Source organism: Taurulus bubalis, assembly GCF_910589615.1.
Source record: "Taurulus bubalis genome assembly, chromosome: 6".
Taxonomy (NCBI): Eukaryota; Metazoa; Chordata; class Actinopteri; order Perciformes; family Cottidae; genus Taurulus; species Taurulus bubalis.
In genome coordinates this window covers 19,068,030-19,095,854 of record NC_136594.1, presented here as the reverse complement: position 1 = coordinate 19,095,854, position 27,825 = coordinate 19,068,030, and the positions used below count along the sequence as shown (strand labels likewise).

At 41.7% G+C, this 27,825-nt stretch overlaps 1 protein-coding gene across 1 annotated transcript; it reads left to right on the top strand.

The window, feature by feature from the left end:
- Window positions 1–39: 39 nt before the first annotated feature.
- LOC306737473 (adhesion G protein-coupled receptor E5-like) lies at window positions 40–27,825 on the top strand (the record flags this gene model as incomplete). Its single annotated transcript, XM_079219206.1, has 23 exons — window positions 40–88; window positions 775–921; window positions 1,004–1,138; window positions 1,228–1,233; window positions 3,625–3,797; window positions 3,884–4,070; window positions 4,174–4,353; window positions 4,441–4,707; window positions 20,041–20,181; window positions 20,263–20,394; window positions 21,702–21,845; window positions 22,167–22,210; window positions 22,459–22,569; window positions 22,671–22,824; window positions 22,961–23,080; window positions 23,165–23,364; window positions 23,511–23,678; window positions 24,498–24,692; window positions 25,581–25,798; window positions 25,923–26,078; window positions 26,804–26,972; window positions 27,178–27,279; window positions 27,744–27,825. 23 exons carry the CDS (start codon window positions 40–42, stop codon window positions 27,783–27,785), a joined length of 3,240 nt encoding a protein of 1,079 aa, XP_079075332.1. The 3' UTR covers window positions 27,786–27,825.

Genomic DNA, 27,825 nt, shown 5'->3' with positions numbered 1-27,825 from the left:
TTCTTCACAGGGGACGAAGGGGACTGTTCTCCGGTCATCATGGATTTCTCACCTGGGGTTCTGATCCTGTTTTCTCTGTTATGTTCAGGTAATAAATCTGATTTACTTGGAACAGAATAGCAACTTTTCTTGCTAATTAGCTTGACGTCTGCAGAGATTTATTGTGCCGTTAAAGGGTCACACAAACTGCTGCTTACACAACAATATACAATAATATATGTTTAAACTTCAACAGCAGTGTCCTTTTAGAAACAATGTCCCAATTACTCTGGATAATCAACACATCTAACTGTCTCACTTGCATTCATAGTTTCAATTTAAGAAATAGTACCTTTGAAGGCTGCTGAAAGCATGTTCTGTTGATTATCCAGAGTAATGGGGAGAGTACAAATCTGGGAAAATCAAACAAAAAATAAACCGCATGGCTCCCATTATTTTGTAATGTGGGCACATTAACCCTTTCATATAGAAATACAGATATTTTTTTACCAAAGTTAAAAAAAAGATATACTTCTTTGAAACAATGTTTTTGAGAGAATTGCATTTAATCTCTGTGCCTTTTATTTTTTGCTTTGACATCAATAGCACTTCTGTTCAATGTGTGTATTTGCTCAGTTTGTTTGCTTTGGGGTGGTTTGTGTTTACACTGCATTTTACCCAGACTCGTCTAAAGGTTCACAAAGTTGCATTGCATGCATGCGTGTGTGTGTGTGTGTGTGTGTGTGTGTGTGTGTGTGCGTGTGTGTGTGTCACCAGTTATCTCTTTCTGTGCAGTTGCTGGTCAGGCTCCAGACGTCTCAGTGGAGCCCCGGGCTGCGACTGTGCGCCAAGGGGAGTCTGCCAGCTTCAGATGCCAGGTGCAGAGAGGAGCCCAGCCAATCCAACTGGTGTGGAAGAAAGCCAATAGCCAAGCATTACCAGGTCAGGAGTCATAACATGTAAGCCTTGTTCATACAATATCAACATCTGTGAAGTTTCACTGCATTCTCCTTTTTCCTTCTAGACAATGTTAAGACGGGTCCTGATGGCTCTGTGCTGACGGTTGCCAACGCTCGACCTGAAAACCAAGGCCAGTATCGTTGCGTGGCAGCCAACGCTGTGGGCCGCGGCACTGCCATGGCTGTGCTGAACGTCAAACGTGAGCTTCTGCTCAGTATATAGTCGAGCCCGTACCTTTATTGCTCAGGTTCACTCTTACCTTATCTTATCTCATATCGTCCTCTCCAGCAACAGGTAGCTGCTTTCAGAGAGAAAGCGGGAGGTCTCCACTACCTGCTCAGGACCAAATGGCACTCAGACACAGTTAGCGACAACAGCTTGTGAACATAAGAGAGCATTGAGCTTTGAATGGATACAAACCAAAAACCTGAAACAGCTAAACGTTAGTGAATATTAGACTTAACATTAGTCAGGTGGGCAAAAACTCCTGCGCTTTAAAAGCGACTCAGCTTCCGAGTGACAAGGATAGTGACGGCAACAGTTACATTCATAACTTCTTACCTCACGTGAACCTCACTCTGACCGGCATACGTTTAAATAGGATGACTATATAAAACAGGTCACAAGGAACAGAAGAATATAATTGGACGAACCCCGCTGGGCTACAGACACCAGCACAGCAGTGCTTACTGCTGTTGGTCACATCAAATCTGTAAAATGTTGCAATGCAGGAATGTCAAAAGCAGCCTCATCCTCCTGTCCTTTTTTGGATGGAGATGAAAGGAGTTGAACCATCGCTGTGCGGGACGCGCCTCTGGCAGGCCCGAATGGAATCACAACTGACGCTGCTGCCAGCAGTCCCAGCTGTTTATGAACCCCTCGCGAGCTTCCCTAGTCGGAAATGACATAACACTTTCTCTAGACTGTCTAGCCTCTCGGGAGTGAGACACGCATTCATTGTCACAGAATCAAAGTGGATTCCAAGAAAGTTTACCTGCTGCTGACGTTGCAGATTGCTCTTCTTAGAGTTCACTGTGAAAAAAAGACTGAACATGAGCCAGCACCATCTCTGGGTCCTGGATTTCTTGATTTAGAGAGAGGGACACAGATACATTAGTCGTTCAGATATGGCAAGATTTTCAGAGCCTGTAACTACAAATATTTGACAACTTGGCCTTGACAGGCAAAGGCGATTTCTGTGTATGTATGTATCAATCAATTTGAATGGGAGTATCTTCAGGTATCGGTTTGGTGCCTGAAGTTGAAAACAGGTCTGTGACCAACACCTTTTTCTGAGCTCTATTGTTGGCCTCTTTGAGACTGAGGCCTCCTCGGTCGGTTTGTGGCGTAATTCTATCCGCGGGCACAAAAGCTCTGTTCCTGAACCCCTGCGGGGCTCCGACCCACAAGTCGAGGCCAGACAGACTGCTATAGCTTTTGAGGCATTTCAAACCCATTTGAAGGTCGGGGCTGGCTTGCAACAAGCCTATTAGACAGTTTCCCTCAATGCAATAGAGCGCTCAGCCCTATCCAGCACATGCTGAGAACCTGGCATTACTGGCAAATTCATCACTTCATTCCTTATGGCATCTGGCAAAACAGTCTGTGCCAGCCATATATCCTATGACCTAGGACAGCTGATGATAGCCTCCACACAACAGTTTCGATAGAGCTGACTAAGGGGATCCAATAAGGCATAGAATCCTGATCCTCTATGCTCAGTACTTGTCGCAAGGACGCCAGGAGGATAACCCTAGCCCTAAAACACTGCTTCACTCTCCATGGTGTAATTGCCGGTTCTGGTGGCAAGTCAGCTCCAGTTTTCACTCAGTAACGGACATTAGTGAACCATATATAGCATACATTGAATTGAGGCTGGTAGTTGCCTGATCGCCCCCCCAGTGGCTTCCTCTTTCTGATTGATGTACACTATCAAACAAAGAATAGCCAGCAAAAAGAGACAGCACAACCAGCATCATGCATGGTGTCCATCCTCTCAGATCTGATGATGTGCATCTGAGCTGCCGCCCTCTACTGATGGAGAAGGGGTCGGGGTTGAAGCAGTTTGCGTTTCACTGCAAGGCTTTATACGTCATCCCTCAATGCCCATCATCGGTTCCATTGCTGCTTTGGATGCTCCTTGAAACTCAGTTCTAAACGGTAACTAGTTCTAAGTGAGTAAAATCCCGGAGTATTGATATGGTCTGGAGTTAACGGTTCTGTTATTGGTACTGGAGTGAGATCTCCGAGGAAAAAAACAGCAAACCTCCTCTCTCTTGATAAAATCATAACGATACTCATACCTATTGCTGACTGACAACCAGCAGCCGTGGGAAGCCATTATGTCCCTAAACAAAGCCGGATAGGACACAATAAAACCCCCCTGACCGCAAACAGCAGTTAAGGGTAAATCAAGTCCACACAAAGAATGTGTCTCACACCAGTATGCAAATTTGAGCAGCAGGCCCAACACTAAACCCCACCAACTGCCAACGGTGATTATAGAGCATAAGGACTGCAATAAGAACCAAACTTTGCAATTGTTTATCCGGTGGGTAATCTGAAGGAACTGCAACTACAACGGTTTTCCATGCCAACTTAGCAGTTTATATAAAAGTATTTTGGTCCCAAAAGTGGGTTATTGCTGGTTTAATATGTCCCTTGTGTCTGTGTGTCCTTTGTCAGATGCTCCTAAAGTGAGCCTGACACCTGTAGGGCCCCTGCGAGTCAGGATGGGAAACCCTGTCTCGGTGGAGTGTCGTGCCACAGGCAGGCCACGGCCCACGCTGACCTGGCAACGCCAAGGCTCCACCCTGCAGCTGGTAACCAAGGAGACAAATGATGTCAACACTATACAGGTGAAATATGAAACACACGCACAAGTAATGCTTTTTTCCACAATTTAAGATAGCAAATAAAACATGATTGCCAACTCTTTTCTCAGTGGCCTGCAGTGCATCCAGAGGACTCAGGAGTTTATATTTGCCAGGCTGAAAACAATGAGGGGTTGGCAGAGGTCAAAGTGGAGGTCATTGTTGTGGGGCAGCCGGGAGCACCAGCGGCTTCAGTGGGGGCGACAGAAATGACCGTGGTGGAGGGACATACAATCACAATGGCGTGCCAGGCCAGTGGTAGGATGTTTGTATGCGTGTGCGTGACGATATCACTCAGCGCTGCTCTCACTTCCCTTTTTTTCTTTCTCACTTTGTTCTCCATTCATCTCCCTCGTTCCAGGTTCCCCTCCTCCAGTCATCACCTGGTCCAAGCTGCGAGCACCGTTGCCATGGAAACACACAATGGTTGGTGGAGTTTTGACACTGACCAGCGTGGGGCGCCAAGATTCAGGCCAATACATCTGTAATGCAACCAACATGCATGGCTACAGTGAAGCGTACACGCAGATGGAGGTGGAGAGTGAGTTGACGATGCAGATCATGGACACAGGCGCGTATCAAGATTGTCACCACTCATGATGAAAGTCATGCTTTCTCCTTCATGCAGGTCCTCCATACGCCACCTGCCTGCCGGACCAGGTGAGGCTGCAGCCCGGGGATGCGCTGCACGTTCAGTGCCTCGCCCACGGCTCTCCTCACATTCAGTTTGAGTGGAGCCGGGGGGACAGGGGGAGTCTGCCTCCAGGAGCAGAGACCACAAACGATGGAAGGCTGCGCATCGCCCACGTTAAACTGAGCGACAGTGGGGCGTACAAGTGTGTGGCCACCAACCACATCGGCTCCAGTGAGGCACTGGCCAAAGTCATCATAAAAGGTGGGCTGGTGTTTGGGTTGAGGCAATTCAGTCAAAATAACTGACTCTATGCTCTTTATTTCCATTTTTTAATGTTGTGTCTTTTCCCTTTTTGCTTCTTTTTACAGCTTAATCCAATGTGTTCTTGTCTGATTGACAATCCAATGCAACGCTTTCACCTTCTACAAGTTGTTGTTGCCATCAACACAGGTTAACAGCTAATATTCAGAAAACATAGAACAATGTATTGAATAGATCCTTATATTTTGAGGTATGAAATATATCAATGCTGTTTAAACTTCTGGTGCCGTTAATGTGGCGTTAAGTTTGTACTTTTATAGAAAACTGATAATGTTACTGTTGTTGCTCCTGTCTCATTTCTTCCTTGCGATAGCTCTTCTCTGGACCTCAGTGTGGACTCAAGTCCGACAGTATGTGTGTGGGAGTTTCTGCTGGAATGCCTCTGCTCCCTGTCTGCCTCCCTTCATGTCATCTGCTGAGTTGACACTGTTGCACTTCTATTAGATCCAGCTTTTCTTTGTTTTGTCCGGAAACAAAGAAAAGCCTGATCTATAACAGCTCTGATTGTGCTATTTCATTCAAAACAATAAAGACCAAATAAAACAAGTTTCATTAAGTTCAATGTAAACATTGTGTTTTATTAAATTGTTGTCTGAGTTGTTGTCTGAAAAGGTGTAGGTTTGCTTTACTAATGCTATAAAATATGAGCACACTTTGCCAAAAACCTCGCCGCTCAGGTAAAAATATGCAATAAACCTGGTTATTAAATTACATTCGCTGGTCAGGAGCCTTGTAACTCCATTTCAGCTCAATCTTATTATTGGTTATTGGTTTTAAAATATTATTACAATGACAAATACAATACCAACTTGGAAGATGCAGTGCACAATTATTTTATGAACACAGGGCTTTTTTTATCTCTCATTTTCAGACTTTAGTCTTTCGCCCCAGCCGACGCTGATGTCACAAAGCTCCCACTGGAGCCACAAATGCATGATTGATTTATGAACTACTTTGCAGAATGTTAAAGAGCATATGCACCAGAGACGTGAAGCCCAGAAAGGGACGATAAAGAGGTTTTCATTGGTTCCAGTGGTCCCTCCTATGCGGCTGCCAACAAAAAAATCAAAAGACACAAAATCTGTGAATTAAAAAAACTGTCTCAATGCACAATTCAGTGCTACGTAGTTCAGTCTTTTCACGTTTTCAGCAATTATTTCTAAACATGTCGGGCTTAAAATGTGTTTAAACATTATTTTGGAACATTTACAGAAAGGACCTTGCCATTGCTTCCCAAATCCAGCAGCAACGCATCCCTACTACAGTAATTGTTGAACATTTATGTTTCTGCCTTTATATCAGATAAATTATACAACTGGTGTCTAATCTGAGCATTGCTTCATAAAGTAATTTCTTTAACCACATGGTGGCAACATATAGCTTTAAGGCACACACCCATTGCCTTCAAGCCAAGAGCAATTTGAGCCTTCACACCCTCAACAACTGGAGGGACAGATGCAGTTCACAGTCAAACTATTGTTTTCCAAATCCCTTCATTTAAAAAAAGCAAACAGACTTGGCTGATCATTGCAGCTCTCTGAGTAAATATGGACTGTAAACTCCTCTTGAACAAGCAAAGTTCAGTTTGATCAGATGGACTGTGTTGCAGAGTGACGCAATGAAGGCTGCGCTGACAGAGACAATTTAAAGCAGCTTCGACTAAATGAGGTGTTAGCTTGACATTTCGGGTTTGTGGCTGCAGTCGAAGGTTGGAAAGAGAGCTACCCTTTCCAAAGCTGCTGCCAGGACAGAGCCTGTATCTGCTGCTTGTGATTGCGGCCTCCCTCATGAAACGCCCAACCTCCACGGAGAAACAGGCTTTACCCTTTCCACCATTCCTCCCCTCCATCTTTACAAGCATCTTCAAAGCTGGGGAGGAAACATCTGCCCTCTGTCACCTCACTCCACCCCCTCACTTCACAGACAGACTGGAGGGAGGTAGGATGAAGGAAACTAAATAAATACACTGCGGAGGATATTAGAGGACGGAAATCTAGATTGATAAAGCGCTATGGAGCTGGAAAAGAGGGAAAAATGTATCAGCGACAGAGAGGAAACTCACATTCATTAAATCGGATCCCTCCACTCTCTCTCTGTATGCCTTTGTATACATAACAACTAGACATGGACATATGGTCTCTAATGGAGTCTAATATAAACAGTGAGGTTCATAGGAGTTCAGATGACATCCCTCAAAAAGGATGTGCGCACACACTCGCACAGTCTGTCACAGTTTGTCACAGTTTCAGAAGCGTTGCATTGGTTTATATTACAGTAGGAGTAAACAACAGCGGTACATGTACTCAGGACCACACTGCTGACATTAGCCTTAAGAGGCGAGGAAAGGAAGAAATCAACAAGCAATCAGTCTTGTAGCGGTATGAGCGCACAAGGAGAGTAAAATTCTTCAAATATAATTTTTCCTCTTCGCTTTATATTCCAATTATAATTAAAACAGTAGATAATTTTGGATAAAGATCATTGTCATGTCCCTGCAGTAATAATAATGGGAAAACCGGATAATTCAGGAAGGAACCAATGAGGTGACAGCTTCCTCAGGAAGTGATAGGTGGAAGGGGGTGGGGGGAGGGGGACCCCTGTCAAGTCTGTTGCTATGGTTTCCACCTGGTGAACTCGGATAAGCAGTGGCAGGGCAGCCGCTTGTTGCCTTAGGATGTAGGAAGGCCAGCTGATGGGCTGATAGGGATCACAGTTCCTCTATTGTGTTGGCTGTGGAGCCAAGTTGACCAGAGTGCATAATAGCACACACCGCCTCCAACCTGGTCTCACATTGTGTTAATGAAAGCAAATAATTTCATATCGATCAGCTAAAATGTTGTTATGGGGAAAAAAAGAAGAGTCAGCTATTCCCCTGAGGCTGACAGGAAGATGCAACCTGGCTCCACGTGACAAGAGCTAGGGGCCTCTGAGTCGGGATTTAGTTGTTTTAACTGTAATGCAAATATAGCAAAGAGGGCTGTTACGGCATTTACCAGGGGTTTGTGAAATCCCAGGGTTGTCATGTGGTTCCATCATACTCCTTTAAAAATAATCCCAGTGACAGTATACTGTATGGCCTTAAACTACCCTGTGACAAATTCTGTGGAAAATATTTTCTGAGATTCAGACTGAAGAGGGTCATTTCCTCTGCCACAGCCACACCACAGATTGACTTCAACAGACGCCACACAATTTAAAACATATGTCTGTCTTAGTTTGATGTGTTTTGTAAATTATTTATATTCTCTTAAAAACTTTTTTTTATTTTATGATATTTGTTAAACAGCCTTAATAGTAGGGTGGCTGTAGGTGGGGGAAACACATAATAACAGCCTTGTTGTCAGTAGCATCCAGCGGTGGTTGGCATTAAACACACAGCCAGCTCCTTCTGGCTGTAAATACACTGCTGCTTGTTGCTGAGCACCAACAATATGAATTATTTTGGTACAAGCCGTGTTCACTTCACTTGCATCTCAAACAACATCACAGACCATCTCAATCAAACATAGTGCACACACACTTTCACTACCCCGCTTTTCTTCTTGCAGGCTTGCAAAGCGTCTCTTAAGCCATGACGGATCACAGGCACGTTATGTTCACTGTCTGAACCACAATCTGAACCACAAGATGTGTACTTGTTCTTGTACTTGTACATGACGTCACATGTCAAACCCACATGTAGGTTTTGCTTTCCAGAATTAATTTATTCTGTAATTGTGTTGATAAAACAACAGTAGACACGAACTAAAAATGAAAACTGAATGACAGTCTGTTTTCTTTCCAATTATTCTCTGCTCTATTACACTTGTCCCTACTCTACTTTCATGAAGTTGTATGCTCGAAAGAAGAAAAGAGGGGCAGGAAAAAGGATGTGGCAATTGAGTGAAGGGCATCAGAGAAAGATAATCTCTAGTCATCGGCAGTTTCAAATGTCCTCCTGGACTGGTGGAAAATAACATATTACGAAACCAGATTTGATTAAAAAAACATTGAAACGTTATTTTCCAAAGATTGTTTGTCTGTGTCTGTGCCCGGCTGAGTTTCTGGATGTAAACAGCAACTGCAACTGTGTGATTATGATCCATTTACTCTCCTGTTTCCATATGGAAAGATCCTGTTTGTGAGTGTGTGTGTGTGTGTGTGTGTGTGTGTATATGTGTGTGTGTGTGTGTGTGTGTGTGTGTGTGTGTGTGTGTGTGTGTGTGTGGCACTGACATTTAGTTGTCGGTTAGTATCATTAGGTTGTATTCCACATTTGTAACATTATACAGAAACGTTCCACCATACCACAGAAATGCAACTTAAGGCAACTTTTAAATGCCATGACAAACTCTTCAAAGTAAATCTAAATTTGTGGGCAGCTGGGGTATTGCAAGAAAATGTATTGCACTGGGAGGTTTTCTGCAGTTGACAACGGCTATTTTATATTTCATTTCTTGACAACCCCTTGAGGATACATTCTTTCCCACGATCCATGGCTGGCTTGCAACCCTAACTTTGAAATTTTTTGATTTAAAATACTTTTCCCTATGAAATTAAAGAATACCCAAATACGAATCTTTTAAACCTCTCTTCCTAATCTGTCCGGCTTCGTTGGGGGAAAAAACAAACTGTTATCTTCTAGATTGAAGTTGATCAGCAATTATGAATGAAATTATGACATTAATTTAGCTCAGTAATAGATTTGCTTACGCTTATTTATATATATTTTCTCTGGTGCCGATTGAGTTATATTCTTTCTCATGTGAATTTAGTCACAAACTTAAACCACACAGGCTTTTAGGCCGAGAATAAACAAACACCTCGCTGCGGTGGCGTGAGATTTTAGATTAGATTAGAAAACTTTATTAATCCCCAGTGGGGAAACTCATTTGCCACCAAATCAACTCGTACAGACAACAATACCCAGTTTCCACAGCGCACGACAGACAGAAAAACACATTACAACGAATAAATAACACTATAAATGCCATTTGAGATATTTTTAACATCAGTAAAATGCTAAATCTAAAAACCACATATAACAAAGAGGGTTGTAAAAATAATCATAATCCATTGCTACCCCTAATTTAAAGGTGGGGTCCGTGATTTTTATCCCATACACTTTTTGTTAAATTCAGCAAATATCTTCTCACAGTCGACTAGCTGTCTGTTCTGTCTGCTCAATGAAGAATAAAGCCGGTGTTTTGTGTGTGCGCTAGCAAGTGGAAGAGCAAACAGTTTTTGACTGCAGTGAATAGAGAGATTCTAAAAAAGAAGAAGATTGAATAATTTGAAGCATGATGTTCCGTTAGATCACAACGTGTTTTAAAACACACTCTATTTACTCTACAGTCTATTTCACAAGACATGCAGATCAGCAACTCTGAGGACAAGTCATACCTACAGTTTGAAAACCCAAAAGTATATTGACAACAACTTTATTATTTTGCCATTGCACTCATAGGCCTTGCTATTAAAAACACATCAAAGTCGTATTTAATCACTGTGATTTCCCTGTCTGCTCTTATCAAAGGGATGTTCTTGATAAGCATGGAAGTTAATTATTCACTGTGGAAATATTGTTTTGACAAGACAATCACAATTTAAAACTTTGCTCAGCTGTCATGGCGGTGCAATCTAAAACACACTTAGATAAATTACTATGTTGGCCCAGGGGATGGCAACGTCCGCCTGCCCAGCACTTTCGTTAAGACTTCAACAACTAGCATTTTGGCCTATAGTGAAAATATCCATGCAAATATTTTGTCATTTCACTGCAAATTTGGTAGACCCAAGGAAGAGCTTTTGGTAGCGCTTTAAAAGAACTACATTCTATTTAGCATTTATAAAGCATTGTTCCAACATGAACACTCATTAGTAACTCATTTGTATGTGATAGAAAAATGTACTCGACACCTGGTGGTAAAATCATTGATCAGGACATTTAATCTTTGCAAAGAGGAGCAGAGTCAGAAACACAACATGACATGTCAATTGCATATCCTGGACTGCTCAATGAATGAGCAGAGAGTTACCTCTTAAATACATTAATGACACAATCACAGAAGCTCTCATGACGTCTTCAGATTCGCTTGCATCGGCATGGTCATATGATAACAAGGAACACCACGTTCTTCACACAAAGACATGTAGGCATCCACAGTCTCAAGACTCCATCAGAAGGTCACTGTTAAAGCATACGCATGTTTTAACAGGAAAGTAGGTCAAATGAGATTTACACCGATTTACAAATGGGGAATCCATAATTTATAAAGTATGAAAATCATGCGACTAAATACTGGCAAAACCGATGACATTCCCATCAGTCTCAGCTGTAATTTGTGTTCCGTTCAAATTAGCAAATGTCAGCATTCTAACACGCTAAACTGAGATAGTGTACATGGTAAACACAAGAAAACACTTTCAAACTAATTTAACACCTATGAGTCTGAGACTTAGCACTACAAATAGACATCTGGTAATCTCACCTCTTTTTGGAGGGGGGGACCTTTTTTTATTACAGAGACCGTGAGTGCAGAGCAAGAGGACGGAAGAGGACAAGAGGAAAGAAGAAAACCAGAATGACATTACTTGTGATGTGGCCGGACCCAAACGGAAAGTGGGATCCAAATTCCAAACTCCTGGACTTGCACACAACATAAAGGTGTTTTGGAAGTTTAAGTTAGGACACAGGAAGTGGGGGGGAAAGCTTTCAGTTATGTCATGTTCCTCAAAGGCAAATCTGCACAACATGTGTTGCATGTCTGCGGTGTTTCAGGTAGTTGCTTACAGATAGACACATGTAAATTAGCACTGTTGTGTACTTACATACATACACCACTGTGTCAGTATCGAAAGGTGGTCATGAAAGTGTTCCCCCTTCAACTTTGTCATTACTCTCTGATGATCACGACTTGTCTTTCTCCCTCTGACAGATTACATTTTTCCCACACTGTTTTTCCTTTTGGGTGATTAATGGTCACAATGGGCTGACGTCCACTTTATGCATGTGGGATTAATGTTCACTGCCAACACACACACGCACACACACACACACACACACACACACACACACACACACACGCACACACACACACACACACACACACACACACACACACACACACACACACACACACACACACACACACACACAGAGGCAGTTACTTTTCACAGCCTGACACTTGCTGAAATAAAAACATATACAAGGACAGATCGATATATCCCCACCCCGCACGCACACACACACACACACACACACACACACACACACACACACACACACACACACACACACACACACACACACACACACACACACACACACACACACACACACACCAACTAGCTGGATGCATCTGCTTTTATTCAGTCTTTTGCTTCCGAGAGATGCTGAGGGGACATGAACTTGCATTCTCTCATCTTCTTCCGGCCTACATGTGCTGGTGATTTATCTGTCTCTGTATGTCTGCTCATTTGTCTCTGTATGTCTGCTCCTCTGTCTGCGTGAATATGATGGAAAATGATGACAGAGAGTCAAGAGGATGCTTAAGAAAACTGAAACAGGGAGCAACAATGAGAGACCGAAGGGAGGGAAGAGGTCATATAACCATCTTTTCGCTCTCTGTGAACGAGCTGAGAAAGGCTGGTGATACACAAGTGGCTTGTTGCCACTGCATGCAACAGCTGTAGTGTGTTGTGCAACAATTGTGTATGTTTTGCTCACTGGAAACAGCTGAGCACTTGCTTCCTATCCAACATCACTGCGTGTAATAGGAACTACATCCATGTGTACCACACGCTTGTGAGTTTAGCATGTGCTAGACGCTGTTGTTGTATTCTGCAAGGGAACCATGACTACTATCATCTCACAGATGTAAAAAGTATAAATGTAAATGTCTTAGACATTAAGTATGTTCCTACTCCACTCACTCTCAGTTAATATGCTTTACAGCTGCTGTGTTTCGTATCTTTGTTTTTGTGTCTTCTTGCATCAGAAGTAGAGCAAAATTAAACTGACCTTTGTTAGCGGCAGCGACCTGTCAATCACAGTAAGGCAGTCCTAAACCATACTCTATGGTCTATTTTACTCTAAAAGGGACCATCATTTACTAAATGAACACCATGCTGTATTGAAGAAGACTTAAAACTAGCGATTGAGACCATAAACTCATGTTTACAATAAATAAAGTGAGACTCTATACAACCTGACTTATTTTAGGAACCGGAGGAGTTGCCCCCTGCTGGTCAGTCGAGATAATACACGTTTTAAAACGCATCCAGATTGGCTTCACTCGGCGGAGGATGACGCCGTTACGTGGGATATCGAGAGCAGAGTGGCAGCAGCTCGGGTCTTCAGTCTGTGTCTATACAGGATGTGTTCAGGCACAGTATTGAGAAATAGGTCATCTGAGTTTTGGGCTGTGCAAAGAACCCAACACATGATCGTTGTAGTTACGGGTGCAAAATGGAACAACATAGGCTTGACTTTTGCCTTCGACATGATGCTAGTGTTGTAAGTATGTGGTTACCGGGGCATTCTGATACAAAATGTGGGGTTCAAAATAAGTCAACTGGAGACATTAACAAGTCAACTGGATATTACGTTTTCAACCAACTTCACTCGTGAAGGCCAATTTGAGCCAATAAAGTTGGAAACTAGAAATGAGAATCTGTCTTCGTCTTATTGTTTGTTAAACCTCACGCGGTAAACCTGTGACAGTTATTATTGTAAATTGCATTGGTGGTCAGATGAAGCAATAGTGACAGAGGGGGATGGGATGTAGCGGTTACAGTTGAAGTTGCTACAATCTAGTTTTTGGTTTAGACTCACCAAGCACTCAGCTCAGAGTTTTATACAACCCTGTTTTCTCTGAACCACATTATTGTCTTGTGGAGAATTTCACTTTAGTAGAGGTCATCCTGCGTCCGTCTCAAGTCTGTTTTCTTGCTGTCTGGGGGGTTGAGAAAACTCAGAAAGCTTCACTGGAATTGGGTGAAGGGCTGAACATTTCGGAGGGAAAAGAGGAAAAGTAGGAGGAGATTTAGAGTAGGAGTTGGGGGAGAATGGAACAGATATACGATTACTTACTGGCAAAACTCAAGTACAGCAGCTGCTTAGATTGAGTGTTAGTCATCGGCCTCTGTTCCCGCCTCCTCTCTTTCTCAGTCTCTCATGAGAGTGTTGTGAATAGCTCCTGAAATAGAGCTCGCTGGAGCGAAAAGGGAAATGTGAAAGACGCCGTAGACAGAAGGGGGGTTTGTGCAAGCAATTTGATAGGGTGCCAGTGTGAGAAATGTGTTCACAAGGAAAGATATGGAGTGAAAGAAAAGAGCAAGAAAGAGTGACGTAAAAGAAACAAGGCCACACAGATACGTGAAAGGGAGAGAGAGAGAGAGAGAAAGAGAGAGAGAGAGAGAGAGAGAGAGAGAGAGAGAGAGAGAGAGAGAGAGAGAGAGAGAGAGAGAGAGAGGGGTGGGGCATCAGGCAGAGAGCGAGGAGTGCTCAGACTAAGGGTCTGAATCTGAAAGAGCAGGAAAGCTGGTGAAGGTTCAGTTATTTCCCCTGCCATACAATTATCCTCTAAAGAAAGGATTGATCTTTGTTTTACTCTCAACTGGATTTAATGGACCTTGGACTACGGAAAAGTCTGAAAAATACACAAATATTTCTTAAACGTTGCGACAGGATCTTTTTATTACAGGACATCAACCAGATCTACAAGATTTACAGCCCATTCATACTTCTGATCAAGTCATCAGCTGTGTGCGGGAGATTGGTTTGCCTTTAACATGGGGAATTGGAAGGAGCTACTTCTTCTGGGTAAGTCCATCAATGAAAGCATGTGTGTGTGTGTGTGTGTGTGTGTGTGTGTGTGTGTGTGTGTGTGTGTGTGTGTGTGTGTGTGTGTGTGTGTGTGTGCTTGGGTGGGTGAAGGTTGAGAAAAATGAGAAGAAATAGAAATTACGGGGAAGTTTAGAAATATTGTAATTCAGTTGATGTACTTCTACTTTTGGTTTCAGCCAGACACACATTTCTATGACTAAGGGCAGCTATAGAAACATGTGTAAATAAATCCCTGATCTATATTAGTAGATAGAATAGTCACTGGCGCTGCAGGACTGACCAGGTCAGTTAGAGCAGCACCTCAGGCTGTCAGAGTGAAACAAACCCAGAGTCCGGATGAGGTCTGATGGCGCACAATGACTCATGATAGGACGAATATAATTATTGCATTGCAAACCATGGTCTAGATAGGATGGAGATATTTCTGGTTTATACATCTCTGTCAGAAGCTCATCAACACAGAACATATTTAGAACACTCTTTTGTTCTATATCTTTGTCCAAATATCACACATTATACTATATGTTGAACATGTTATCGTAAATGATATCCAAAACATAATAGGAAGCACTGAACTACCACTATGCTACAGCTAATAGCACATATCCTATAAGTATAATGCATGAAATTGGCTATCAAAACAATTATGTCAAACTAAATACATAAAAAGGTTATGGCTATATAAAAATGTATATTCTGTTTATTTATTTATCTATTGTATTTAATGATCTTATCACACTTTGGTTTCCTTACTTGAGGCACTCAAGGTTTTCTGGCCCACAGTTAGATGGTTTTGATTACTTGATTATCATTCACCTTCTTTCCTGCAGCAGCAGGCAGCAAATATTTCCGTATAGAGCTAAGGGTGGAGTGAATGTTGAATATTATGAAGTTGCCTTCATATGACAAGTGATGTTCTCCGTGTCTGCCGGATGTCAGCAAACATGTTTGCCTATCCACTTTTTAAGGCAATTAAAAAAAACAATAAAAAAAACAAAACAATGGATGCAGGTTTATAGTATTCCATCATATAAATATATAATTTGGAATTAAAGAGAAATTGGTCATGGCTTATAAGAGGCCCATTATGAAAATACAAAACGTAACTGTGTCCAATTATGTTTTTAGACTTTTGTTATGAGCTGCTCATCAATGTCTAAATCCATATGCTAGTAGGATGTCAAACAAAATCTTGAGCCTGTCCATAGTTTTTTTTATTGGTAATCAATAAAATCATTATCGTAATTGTGTATGTTTAATGAGGACTATGGTATTGAGGCAAGAATTTCTTTAAAAGTTTTTCAGGACTGTCTTTTCAATGGTCAGGAGAAGCAATTGGTCCCATCATTTTGAAATAGGTGTAGAATTATTGACATGAACAGCTTTTATTATTAAAATAAACATTTGATAACTTTTGGGCGATAAGAAATTGAAGTTGCTTTCATAAGCATGTCAGAAAATACACATAGAGACAAACCCTGACGACGCAGAAGACAAACAAAAAGGGTTGGTTATGTTTTTAACTTCCCCTTTCTATCAGGACCAAAGGTAATGCAACAGGAAGAGAGAATAAAAATCTCTATTTCATTCACCACTATGCTTCCTGGTGAATGAAAATCAGTTGGAGCTGAGCATGAAGTCACTCTTTGTCTATCCACAATTTTGTAGTCATAAAGTTAGAATCAGTCACACTGTTTCACACACTCACTGTCTCTGTCAACTTCTGCCTGGTTTTCCTACAGTGGTGTTACTGCTGGAGCTCCAGCTTCATCAGAGAACAACAGAGGGCTCATTGTAAAGCAGGGAGGGAAAAACAGGAGGGATTTTTTTTGCTGGTGCCACGAGGGGGTATTTTAACTGTGATGAGTCAGAAAATGTGACTGACATGTGTCTGTTGTGCTTTGTAAATAATCTGACCAGAAAGCGGTTGGGTTATGGGTGGAGTTTAAATCAAATAATGTCATGTAATTCAAAAGATGGCATCAGGCAGTAACATTTGGGTCTGCAAATTGAGGCGAATTGTGCATTCTTTTTTAGTTAAAACTTCTTTTTTTTGCGTTTTCAACAAAACAGAACAATCCTTCCCATTTAAATAAACATAATACAATAAAATAAATAGTAAATAATCAAAACAGTAATATTAGTATCAATAGTTTAGCTTACAGCGAGTATAAATGCTAACCTTTACATACATGCACATCTACACCGACAAATGCTTATACATATGCATCTACTTATACACAACCATCATCCACATACATACCCGTATAGCAGGGGTGTCAAACTAATTTTAGTTAAGGGGCCACATACTGCCCATTTTGATCTCAAGTGGGCCAGACCAGTAAAATCATAGCAAAATAACGCATACATAACGGCGATATTTCTCTATGTTTAAATCATTGGTGAAGGTTTTTGGATGATAAACCCTATTTTAAGGTCTTTCTACAATTAACTAGAAACATAAAGACCCACTGTTTATCTGCCTGGGCTCTCCTCTGCAGATTCCCTCGCTTTGTGACGCCTTTGTGATGCAACTTTCATGACGCGATCCATTTTTAACGACTTGCAACACAATGCCTCGCGGTGAAAAATACAGTGAAATGTCCCAAAACTTTATCCTCCATTTGCAGCTTGTACTTTCTCCCTGAATTTCGTCACAACGCCTATTTTTCTCCCGATCATTGATGGTGCACTGTCTGTACCACTTGAGCACTTCAATGAGAGCGCTAAAGATGTAATTGGCTGTAGTGGTGTCTGTCATGGTATCAACTCAAGGAACTCCTCGGTGACCGCCAAAATCTCATCAACACCACGAATGAATACGGCTAGTTGAGCAACATCTTTAGTAATGTCAGTGCTCTCATTGATTGCAACTGAAAATGTTACAAATTACTTTACTTTATGCTTCTTTTGGCTATCCAAATCTGCTGAAAGATCGGAAATCCTACCTGTCACAGTATTCCTCGTTAGGCTAATTTTGGCAAAAGCCTGTCACAAAAAATAAAGCTGGACCACCTGGCGGGCCGGATCCGGCTCTCGGGCCGTATGTTTGACACACCTGCCCGTATAGCATACCCATATATACCTTCCTACATGTACACATGCATAAACTTTTACACATGGAGGATTGAAAGAGGAGGGACAGGAGGACTGAATAGCTAAATGAAGTTCAATTAAATGATATATGCAAAGTGCATTCTTTCTAATAGCCAGCAGGTACTACCCATCTGGGTGAAAAAAGATGTTTGAGTGTATGAGAAAAGGGCCCTACTTCTCACTTGATTTATCAGTAAACATTGTAAACATGAGTTTATGGTCTAAATTGCTAGTTTTGAGTCTTCTCCAATACACCATGATGTTCATTTTGGTCACATAGAGCAAAATAGGCGGTAAAGCACGGTATGCTTTTGGGTTTGATTTCCTAAACTTGCAACCACAAAGGTCTAGACTAGAGCAAAACGTATAATGCCCTCTATGAAGCAAAGAACATGTTGACATTGATTTCTTCAAGTTGACTATGACCTATTTTAAATAGCTGACCGCAGACAAGTATCTAGGATGGAAGGGAATAACAATTCATTCAGTATTATGTTGAACAACATAACAAAATTAGCAGAATTACTTGAAAACCATACGTATAGCTGTAAAATTAGAAATGTTGTTAAAATGATATGTTGAAAATAACTGAGCCAAAATCAAGCTCCGCCCACCGGCCTGAGCAAACCTTCTCATTTTAAAGCTTGACAATAGCATAGACTAAAACACATTTCTGAAATGGGAAAAAGGCAATGCAGTAACATCATCTTAACTCATGTTTGATCAGCAGTTCTTTGAGGGTTTGATTGTAGTTCAGGAGCAGTGATTGACGCCTCTGCTCTGATTTGTGGTTTTGGATGTGGCGGAATATTGCAATAAATGCAATTAGGAGCAATACAAGACTTTTGACTTTTTCACGGATTATCTATCTTGTGTATTACTTTCAGGATATAGTGACAGTTAGAGCAACTACGACAATTCTTGTTTTTATCAAAGTTACCAGCTGTAGCTTTACACTAACTTATAGCAAACTGAGCTCAAATACTTAACTAGACTCTAGTGGGCCTATTCCAAACAGAGCAAAAACACAGAAAGTGCCACTCACAGTTCAGGGTCAGTCCTGGAGGAGCAGTTCATGGTCCCAAAAATGAAACCAGACAGCAGCTGCCTCTCTCAATCTCTCAGTGAACCATTTCCCCTTCTGTGTTAAACTAAATTACTCTCAGTTGAATTGCTATACTTTAATATTTCCATCCAACTTTATTAGGAAGTAACTTGCTTTAATCCCATAGCATATGTTTACACCAGGGCTAAAACAAAAAGTGGGATAAACGCTAAAGTCAAAAAGCTAACATGATCAGAAGGACAATATACCATGCCAATGGTTAGCAGGTTGAACATTTACAAAATTCATGGGAATCCAACCAATACGGTTCGTCAGGAGTTTGAGACATTTCACGAGATAATTGATCGTATCGTATCCACCTGCTGGTGGCGCCATATGAAAAGGCAGGTTTTTACCAAAATCATTAGGATTCAGGACCAGAAATGTTTGGACACAATCTCAATTGTATAAACTGTAGAGACATTTCAGTCTGGACCAAAGTCTTGGACCAACTGACCCACACAAAGACTGATCCCTAGAGCAATGCTCTAGTCACTGTTGGTAGCTTTTCACATGTAAATCTAAAGCTTCATCACTGGAAATCATATAATAACTCAGCAGCAAAACTGCATGCAATTCAAGTTTTGTTATGTGTTGCAATTTGATCAGCGCTCTCATGGGCAGGGGCAAAAATGATTCTTGGAAGTTTCCCATAAAGGCCTGGCTGGCGAAATAAAGATTAAAAAAAGGGCATAATGCTCAGGTGTAGTTGCTCTGCTTTATTGGGTCTTCCTTGTTCTTGTAATATTTTGCCTTAACTGTGAATTGAAACTAAATGACCTTCCTTCTATTTCCCCACAGGCCTATTGTGTATGCTGGGCGAATGTCTCTCTGAATGTGGCAATGGCTTCAACGAAGGCAGTAACTGTAGTGGTAATAACCCTGCCATGACCTCTAACTTCAACCATCCCTCTCCACTGTCTTGTTTATGTCCACCAATTTTTCTATTGTGACTTCTTCTAAAGACGAGAGTTCCCAGAAATAAGTAGTGTTCCTTACGCAATACCTCATACTGAAGTTAGAAAATAAGATTTTTTTTGGTGACGTTCCACTGTGTTTTTCCATTTTAGGCATATAGTTCATATCCAGAGGGGATGCAATAAAAACAAAAGTAGGAGATGTTTAAATTCTTAGATCACCACGATTAGCCACAAACAAGCTAATCGTGGTGATCTAAGAATGTAAACATCAAGCTAAAAGAAAAAGGGCTAATTGTTTTTGTTGTATTTGTTTCTAAATGCAGATGTGGATGAGTGCGAAGAAGGACGTTGTGGTAAAAACACAAAGTGCTTCAACACGCATGGCAGCTTCTACTGCCAGTGCCTGCCGGGCTTCAGAGAGAATAAAGGACTCGTTAACTTCACGCTAGAAGGACATTGCCTAGGTGAGCGTATGTGAGTGTGTGTGATCAGTGTCTCTCTCGTGTCAAACCGGTCTGACCCATCTCCACTTGTTCTTCTGTTAGATATCAACGAGTGCAGAGATGTCGACAACATCTGCGGTCATGCTGCGAATTGTTCCAACCTGATTGGGAGCTACAAGTGCACCTGCCACTTTGGCTACACCAACGCCACCAATAGCCTTGGAAACTGCATAGGTGAATAGTGCTTATTCAGCGTATGTCAACACATGTGACTGGTGCTGTGCTGGGAGTTTGGGAGATCACTTAAATATAAGTATAAGCAGCCTTCAAGTGTAACTATTACGCTCCAAAACCAAAACCAAAACCAAGCTCAGTGCTGGTTCAGCTGACTTCAATCAATGGCTTGTGTGACAAACAGAAAATCGCACATATTGGCAGCGCTGTAAACATTACAAAGTCATAAACACATAGTTCTTGTGGCTTGTCTTGGCTGAGTCCAAATTAAAACAGCAGTGTCTCTGCCAACATGTTAACACTGTGAAATTGTTAAGTTAGTGTTAACCAATGATTCTCAGCTACGTTCTGCTATTTGATTATAATCAACATACCTACTGTCTTTTAAGGCGCTCTGCTCTTCAGGGTTTACTGTCTTTACCACAATGTGACGAGCAGCTCGCGATCATGGCCAAGTATTGCCAAATGTCAAAACATATACTTAGTATACTGAGGCCTTAATTATAAAAGAGTTAACATAGTATAACAGCAACACAATAAAGCAAACTGACTCAGTAATCTCTGTCATGCAGCAGTATCTACCTTTTATGTTTGCTATCATCTAACAGTAGCCACCACAACCTGCTGCTCATATCAGACCAGTTGGTGGAAGTAGCAAAACCCCAAGTAAAGTATTGTTGCGCTTAACTAGAAATCTTCTCCACTTTTCTTCTGCAAGAGGAGAAAAATGTTTTTTTTTTTTTGGTTGTGTGTTTTTTTTCAAAGTTTTAAGAGATTGTAGTATAATGTCATATTTTGCTAAATCCTGGCGCTTTTCAGTAAAGAACAGAAAACGACTCCTCTGACAACACCGATGCTAATTTAACAGGGATACATATGGGCACATTTCTTACAATCAAATACAACTCTGAGCAATTATGGAAGAATCATAGCTTCCCTCCGGCTACGAAACATTTCCAAAATTAGAAACTGTGTAATTTCATGGTTTGATCTTGAAAAGATCATACATGCTTTTATTTCATCATGGTTCAAATATTGTAGCTCCATGTACTCTGACATTAACAACTAAGCCATCTCCTGCCTCCTGCTAGTACAAATTGCAGCTCTTAAAAACGCTGGTTGCCGCCAAAGTGCAGAACTGTCTAAGCTCCGAATGACTCACATGACTGTTCCTGTAGTTATATGCAGGAAAGTGTGTTCCATTTGCAATACATGCTATATTCAGATGTGTTTCAGGCTAGTCTCTCTGAAATCATTGCCCTTAAGGAATGTCAGTGGTTATGTCTCTGTTCGCTCTTCTCACACAGACATTGATGAATGCAAAGAAGCTCACAATAAGAAAGAAGACCTCTGTGGAGTAAAAGGGACTTGTGAAAACCGTAATGGGAGTTACTGGTGCGCGTGTCAAAAAGGATACACCAATTATGGCAACAAAAGGACAACATGCTCAGGTGAGTGAATACACCAAATCCCTCTACACCACCAACTTTCATTTCCTCATATGAAGCTTCTAATTGTTCACCCCATCCTTGGATAAACTTCCCAACACAGATGTCATTGTGGTAGCTCTGGGTACTTTCTGAGTTGACTCATCTGATTCCAGATGACCCGCGGTTTATGTCTCATGGGATAATGAGGATGAGTTTCTGTTCAGGGTTGCTGTTTTGCTGCCTAGATTGTATCGCACTTCTCTGCTTTCAATGCGTACTGGGCGGAAGTGTCAAACTCAACCGGTGAGATGATAATCTGATGTTTCTTTCCGTTCCATCTAGAGCTTGACTGTGACGGCTTCAATGGAGACGGTGGGCCTGCACCGGTAAGCTGCATGTTTAGATACAAATGATTAGCACACTGCAGCAATGCATTAAGTTCTTACACAGGGTTGTTTTTCATAAGGTCAGAGTGCAGGGTCAGTTATAATCAAGCACTGTGGGTTTTCTTAAGAACATTTCAACCAATTTCCTGAATTTACTAGACTTCCCTGCAGCCATGTAGCGTTTAGTATACACATGCTTTAGTAGGGAAAACTGAATCGTTGTATTATTCTCTCTCCTTGTCTCTCAGTCGCTCGGAGGCCTGGCAGACATTTTGTTCATGATGAGAAACAGCTGTTTGGCTATGTCTGACCCAAGCACCGGTGGTGAAGGGAACACTGATGGAAATGTGCTACTGGAGGTCAGAACAGCAGATACAGAAACACAATCACAAACATTCTTATACATATAAACCCATACAGTATTCTCAACGCTCCCTCTCGTGTCCTGCGACTTGGACAGAAACTTTTCACAGCGACTGAGGCCATCTTGTCCCCCGGGCACCTGGACAGCAGTGAAGATGTGAGCGGATTGCTCGGCACGGTGGAGAACGCTATTATGCTCATTGGCCCACAGCTGAAAGACGGCCGCACCAAGACGGTGACCACTGAGACAGGTAACAGTTACCATGAGCTCAGTTGTGATTTACATTTTGTATTTTACGGTAAAAATCTCACGCATGAGTTCAATACATGATGGTGGGAAAGTTGATGTGAACTGAGTCATTTTGTATTAATTATCTGCCCAAATAGACATGGAGATTGCAGTGCAAAGGGGAACGACTCCCCCCACGGGACCGATCCATCTGACCAATGAGAATGCTATACTCAACACTGACTGGACAACAGCAGCTGGGATGGGACCATACCCTGGTAAACGTCTCCTCTCTTTGGCAACGAGGCCAAAACTCTATGGTTCATAATGAATATTCTCATATTTCTTATTGTCTTTTACAGGTTTTGCACTGGCTGCGTTGTTGAGCTACAAGAACCTTGAGATATCTGTTAACCGGTCCTTTGACAAGCTCACAGGACATGAAAAGGATGGAGTGAATCCGTCCTTTCAGATCTCCTCTAGAGTTGTATCTGTTGTGGTCTCCAACCCATCCACTCAGAACCTGAGCCGCCACGTCAACATCACCCTCAGACATCTCAAGGTAGTCCAAGCGCTCACACCGTTTTCTGTGTGGTCCTACTTTTGTCAAAACACTTGAGAGAACTGGAATATGAAGAAAGACATAAACACATAGACTTTTGCTTTTGGTGATTTTCTTGACTGTTTCTGGTATTGTTTGGTTCATAGGACAAAGAGGAGTCGGCTGAGCTGAGCTACATCTGTGCGTACTGGACTGAGAGTGGGGCTTGGTCCACAGATGGTTGTTATCAATTGAGCTCCACTGCCACACACACTGTGTGCACATGTAAACATCTGAGCAGCTTTGCTGTGCTCATGGCACTCTACGACATGGAGGTAAGACGCACACACAACATAAAAACCCTTTGTCGCATTATGAAAGTAACAATATATAGTACAAAAGTGGCAGGACATGTAAGTGTTACTGGACTTGAAAAAGACATTAGGAAATAACAACTAAGCCCTTGACAGCATATTTATTCATGTTTATTTTTGATTGATTTGATTTATTTCTTCTTCTTTTTTTCTTTTGACAAATTATTGTTTAATTTATATTCAATTCTATTCAATTTATTTTTTATAGCTCAAAATCACAAATTACAGATTGCCTCAGAGGGCTTTACGATCGGTACACATACAATATGCTTTGTCCCGGGACCTCACATCTGAACAGGAAGGAGAGGATCTCTCTCCCAGGATGGACAGAAGTACATAGAATATATATATTTTCCACAATTTATTTGTTATTACCTATTCATTTATCCAACAACTTCACAGTTTCATACAGTGTTTGGCCACAGCAGGCAGCTGTATAAGTGACAAAGCTCTGATGAATCACCTGACCAGCAGAAAATGGAGAAGTTAGCAATTAGCTGCTAAATAACCACATGTTTCCTTCAGGAGGTTGTAGAGACCTAATAGTGGACTTACATTGATCAGATGGCCAGAAACACGACTCCAAATGAATGAGCATGTATCAGTTCAATCTATAAATAGGTAGCTGATTGCAAACGATTAGTTAATGCTGATGCCTCTCTCTTTTCTCCTCCTCATTCACCTACATGTCAGAGTAACACACACACACACACTCACACACACACACATACACAATGTTGTAAATGGTAACCTCGGGAACTAACGCGTCTTCTCTTCTAGCACACCTTTGGGCTCCAGGTGGTGACCAAGATAGGGCTGACCATCTCCCTGCTGTGCCTCATATTGTGCATCCTGACCTTTAAGTTCTGCCGCTCCATACAAGGAACCCGCACCACCATCCACCTGCACCTGTGCATCTGCCTCTTCATGGCTGACCTCATCTTTCTGGCTGGCATTTCACAAACTAAACCTGTGGTACGTTTGGTCACGCAAATAGTGACTACAGCTACACATACTCATACTCATCACGATCGGCATTGTATTCACCAAGAAAGTAATTTGATTAAAACGTTTACACTGGGTTGAACTGTTCCACTCATGTTCCTGTTTACATGCAACAATGTCAATGTGAAGAGGCCGTCCTCAGATTCACTTTGAACATTAGAGCGTTTCTGCAGTATTCAAGCATGTCCTCCAGCCACGTTACAGTTGAATACCCTTGTGGTTATCTTGAGGGGAAGGAGAAAATTGTTCTCAGAGGCTTTTGCACAAACAGTACTTTTCTTGAGAAGGCTGGCGGTAGAGCGAAACATCACACAATGGCCAAATAGGAAGTTTGTTTGCACTTTTTGTTCAAGATCAGCGGTGGATAGTTGCTGTATTTAAGTACAGTTTTTGAGATCTTATATTTTCCACTTTATGCAACTTCATATTCACAACATTTCAGGAGAATGTATTTCATTTTTTACTCAAACATTATTTTTTGACAGCAATAGTATTTACAGTAATTACTCTGAGGATATAACATACAAAACACAATCAATGTGTGCTAGATTTCTATTGACTAAACCATCCAACACTATATGAAATGTAGCACCCCGACCCACTACAATATAAAATATTTGAGTACTTTACTTTTGATACTTAAGTTGATATTTACTGATAATACCTTTACAAACAATTTGAATGCAAGACTTTTACGTGTGCAAATGTATAGTCTTGATAGAATTAATCTGATCATCAAAAATAGCTTGGACACTTCTTATTCAAAGTATTATCTTGATCTGATTAGTGCTGTGAGCCATTTCCGTCCTCTGCTCCTTCCTCTCTGATCTCTTTATTCATGTGGTCACATTATTACAGGGCGGCTGCAGGTTTGTTGCGGCGATGCTCCACTACTTCTTCTTGGGAGTGTTTACCTGGATGCTGTTGGAAGGGGTGCAGCTGTACCGCATGGTGGTCCTGGTGTTCAATGCCAGCATCCGGCCCCTCTACTTATTCCTCACTGGTTATGGGACGCCGCTCCTTATCGTCGTTATATCTGCCATCATCAGACCAAAAGGCTACGGGACTGACCAATAGTACGTTTGTGTTTGAATACTTAAAGTGTGATAGCAATTACATCAGTGCACTACCTGCTGTTATCTATCTCGGTGACCTCAGGAAAACTCTGTTATGCACATGTGTGTCCTTCTTCTCATCTAGCTGCTGGCTGTCTCAAGACGGCCTCATCTGGAGTTTCTACGGTCCTGTGTGCTTCATCATCATCCTCAACGTCTTCTTTTTCATCGTCACCGTCTGGAAGCTGGCCCAGAAGTTCACCAGCCTCAACCCAGACCTTTCCAAACTGCATAAAATTAGGTCAGTGTGTGTGTGTGTGTGTGTGTGTGTGTGTGTGTGTGTGTGTATTTGTTGGCGTGTAACAGTGCCTCTTTGAGTGTGTCTGCTCTTGTGCTCTCTGTGTTAATGTGTGAAGTAATGTGACCTTACCTAAACCACTGCGCACGTCAATACGTATGTAAGCCGAATGGAGACGCTTCTGGACCTGAAAAATGTATGGATGGAAAGAATGTGGGAGTTTTGTGGGGGGGAAATTCAGCTAATGTTTTTTTAGTACCAACTCTGCTCTCCCCTCCTCACTCCATCTATGCATGCTCATTTTTTACTCCACTGTCAACAACACTGCATAAGCATGTGCCGCTACAGAACCCATTCTTTCATCATTTAATGAAAGAACAAGATTCATGTGTTTCCATGATGAGTACACTTTTATATGCTATTAATCTCTACTGTATCTCAATGTGGATTATATTGCTAGTTATTAATGGGAATAAGAGAGACACATCACCCAATAATACCAAGGGCTCATACAGAGTTGAAATAGTGTTCCTCTGCAAGGATTTGTTTGCTTCAAACTAATCTTTTGTATTAATCTCTTCCGTTCCACTGTTTAGGGATTTTCCAGATGCTGCAATAGTAACTGAGTCATCCAGGTGTTTGGGCTCATGCTAATCTTTCCCTTTCATTCTCTATCTGTTGCCTTTTCTTTGAACCCACCCTCCCCCATCCTCCTTTTTCCTCTGCAGAGCTTTCACAGTGACAGCCATCGCCCAGATGTGCATACTGGGTCTGATGTGGGTGTTTGGGGCCTTCCTGTTTCAAGAGGGCACCACAGTGGAAGCATACATCTTCACTATCCTCAACAGCCTGCAGGGAGCGCTAGTCTTCCTCATGCACTGCCTACTGTCTAAACAGGTAGGACACAGCAGCTGTGTGTGTGTGTGTGTGTGTGTGTGTGTGTGTGTGTGTGTGTGTGCGTGTGCGTGTGTGTGTGTAACTGGGTCTGTCTGCATGCAGGTAAGATATCAACATGAAACTACAAGAGAAAGTATATTGGCAAAAGAAATGTGAGGGTTTTGAGCAGTTGGTTTTTGTTCTGATGTTCTGCTGCCCCCTGCAGGTGAGAGAGGAGTATGCCCATTTCCTCTCCTGTGTCTGCACACCACAGAAGAAGAGGAGCTCCGACTTCAGCACTACCAATCCCTCCAGTAGTCAGTCACAAGTAAGTGCAACTCACCATCACAAACACATGTACTCAACTGTTCTACTTCTGATTTGTATGTATTTAGCTGACATTTACAGTAACATGTTACTTTGCAGATTCAAATTGACATACAACAGATCTTATAAAAGTGTAATCCATTGTTAAGAGATTAAGCGTTACCATTCGCTCCACCATGACCAACTACGACATGAAAAGGATGTTTACATGATTATATATCAATGTATAGCAAGAGCATTTATGTTGAATTATGCATTCATGTATTTTATACTCAATGTACATTTTGTTGGTAATACTTATGTTTACGTATGTATACTTTTGAGTGCCAGACAATTAGTGGTTATGGAGTATTTTAACATTGTGGTATTGCTACTTTTATATAAAAACATACTTCTTCCATTGCGGCAAACACATTACAGAACATTGTCTAACATTGTTTCTGAACTTTATTTGTGTTCATTCAGGGTTCTCGGAGTGGGCAGCACACCGGAGAATCCAAAATATGAAGCGCTCTATCAGTTATTGTAACCCAGACACAGACTGTCA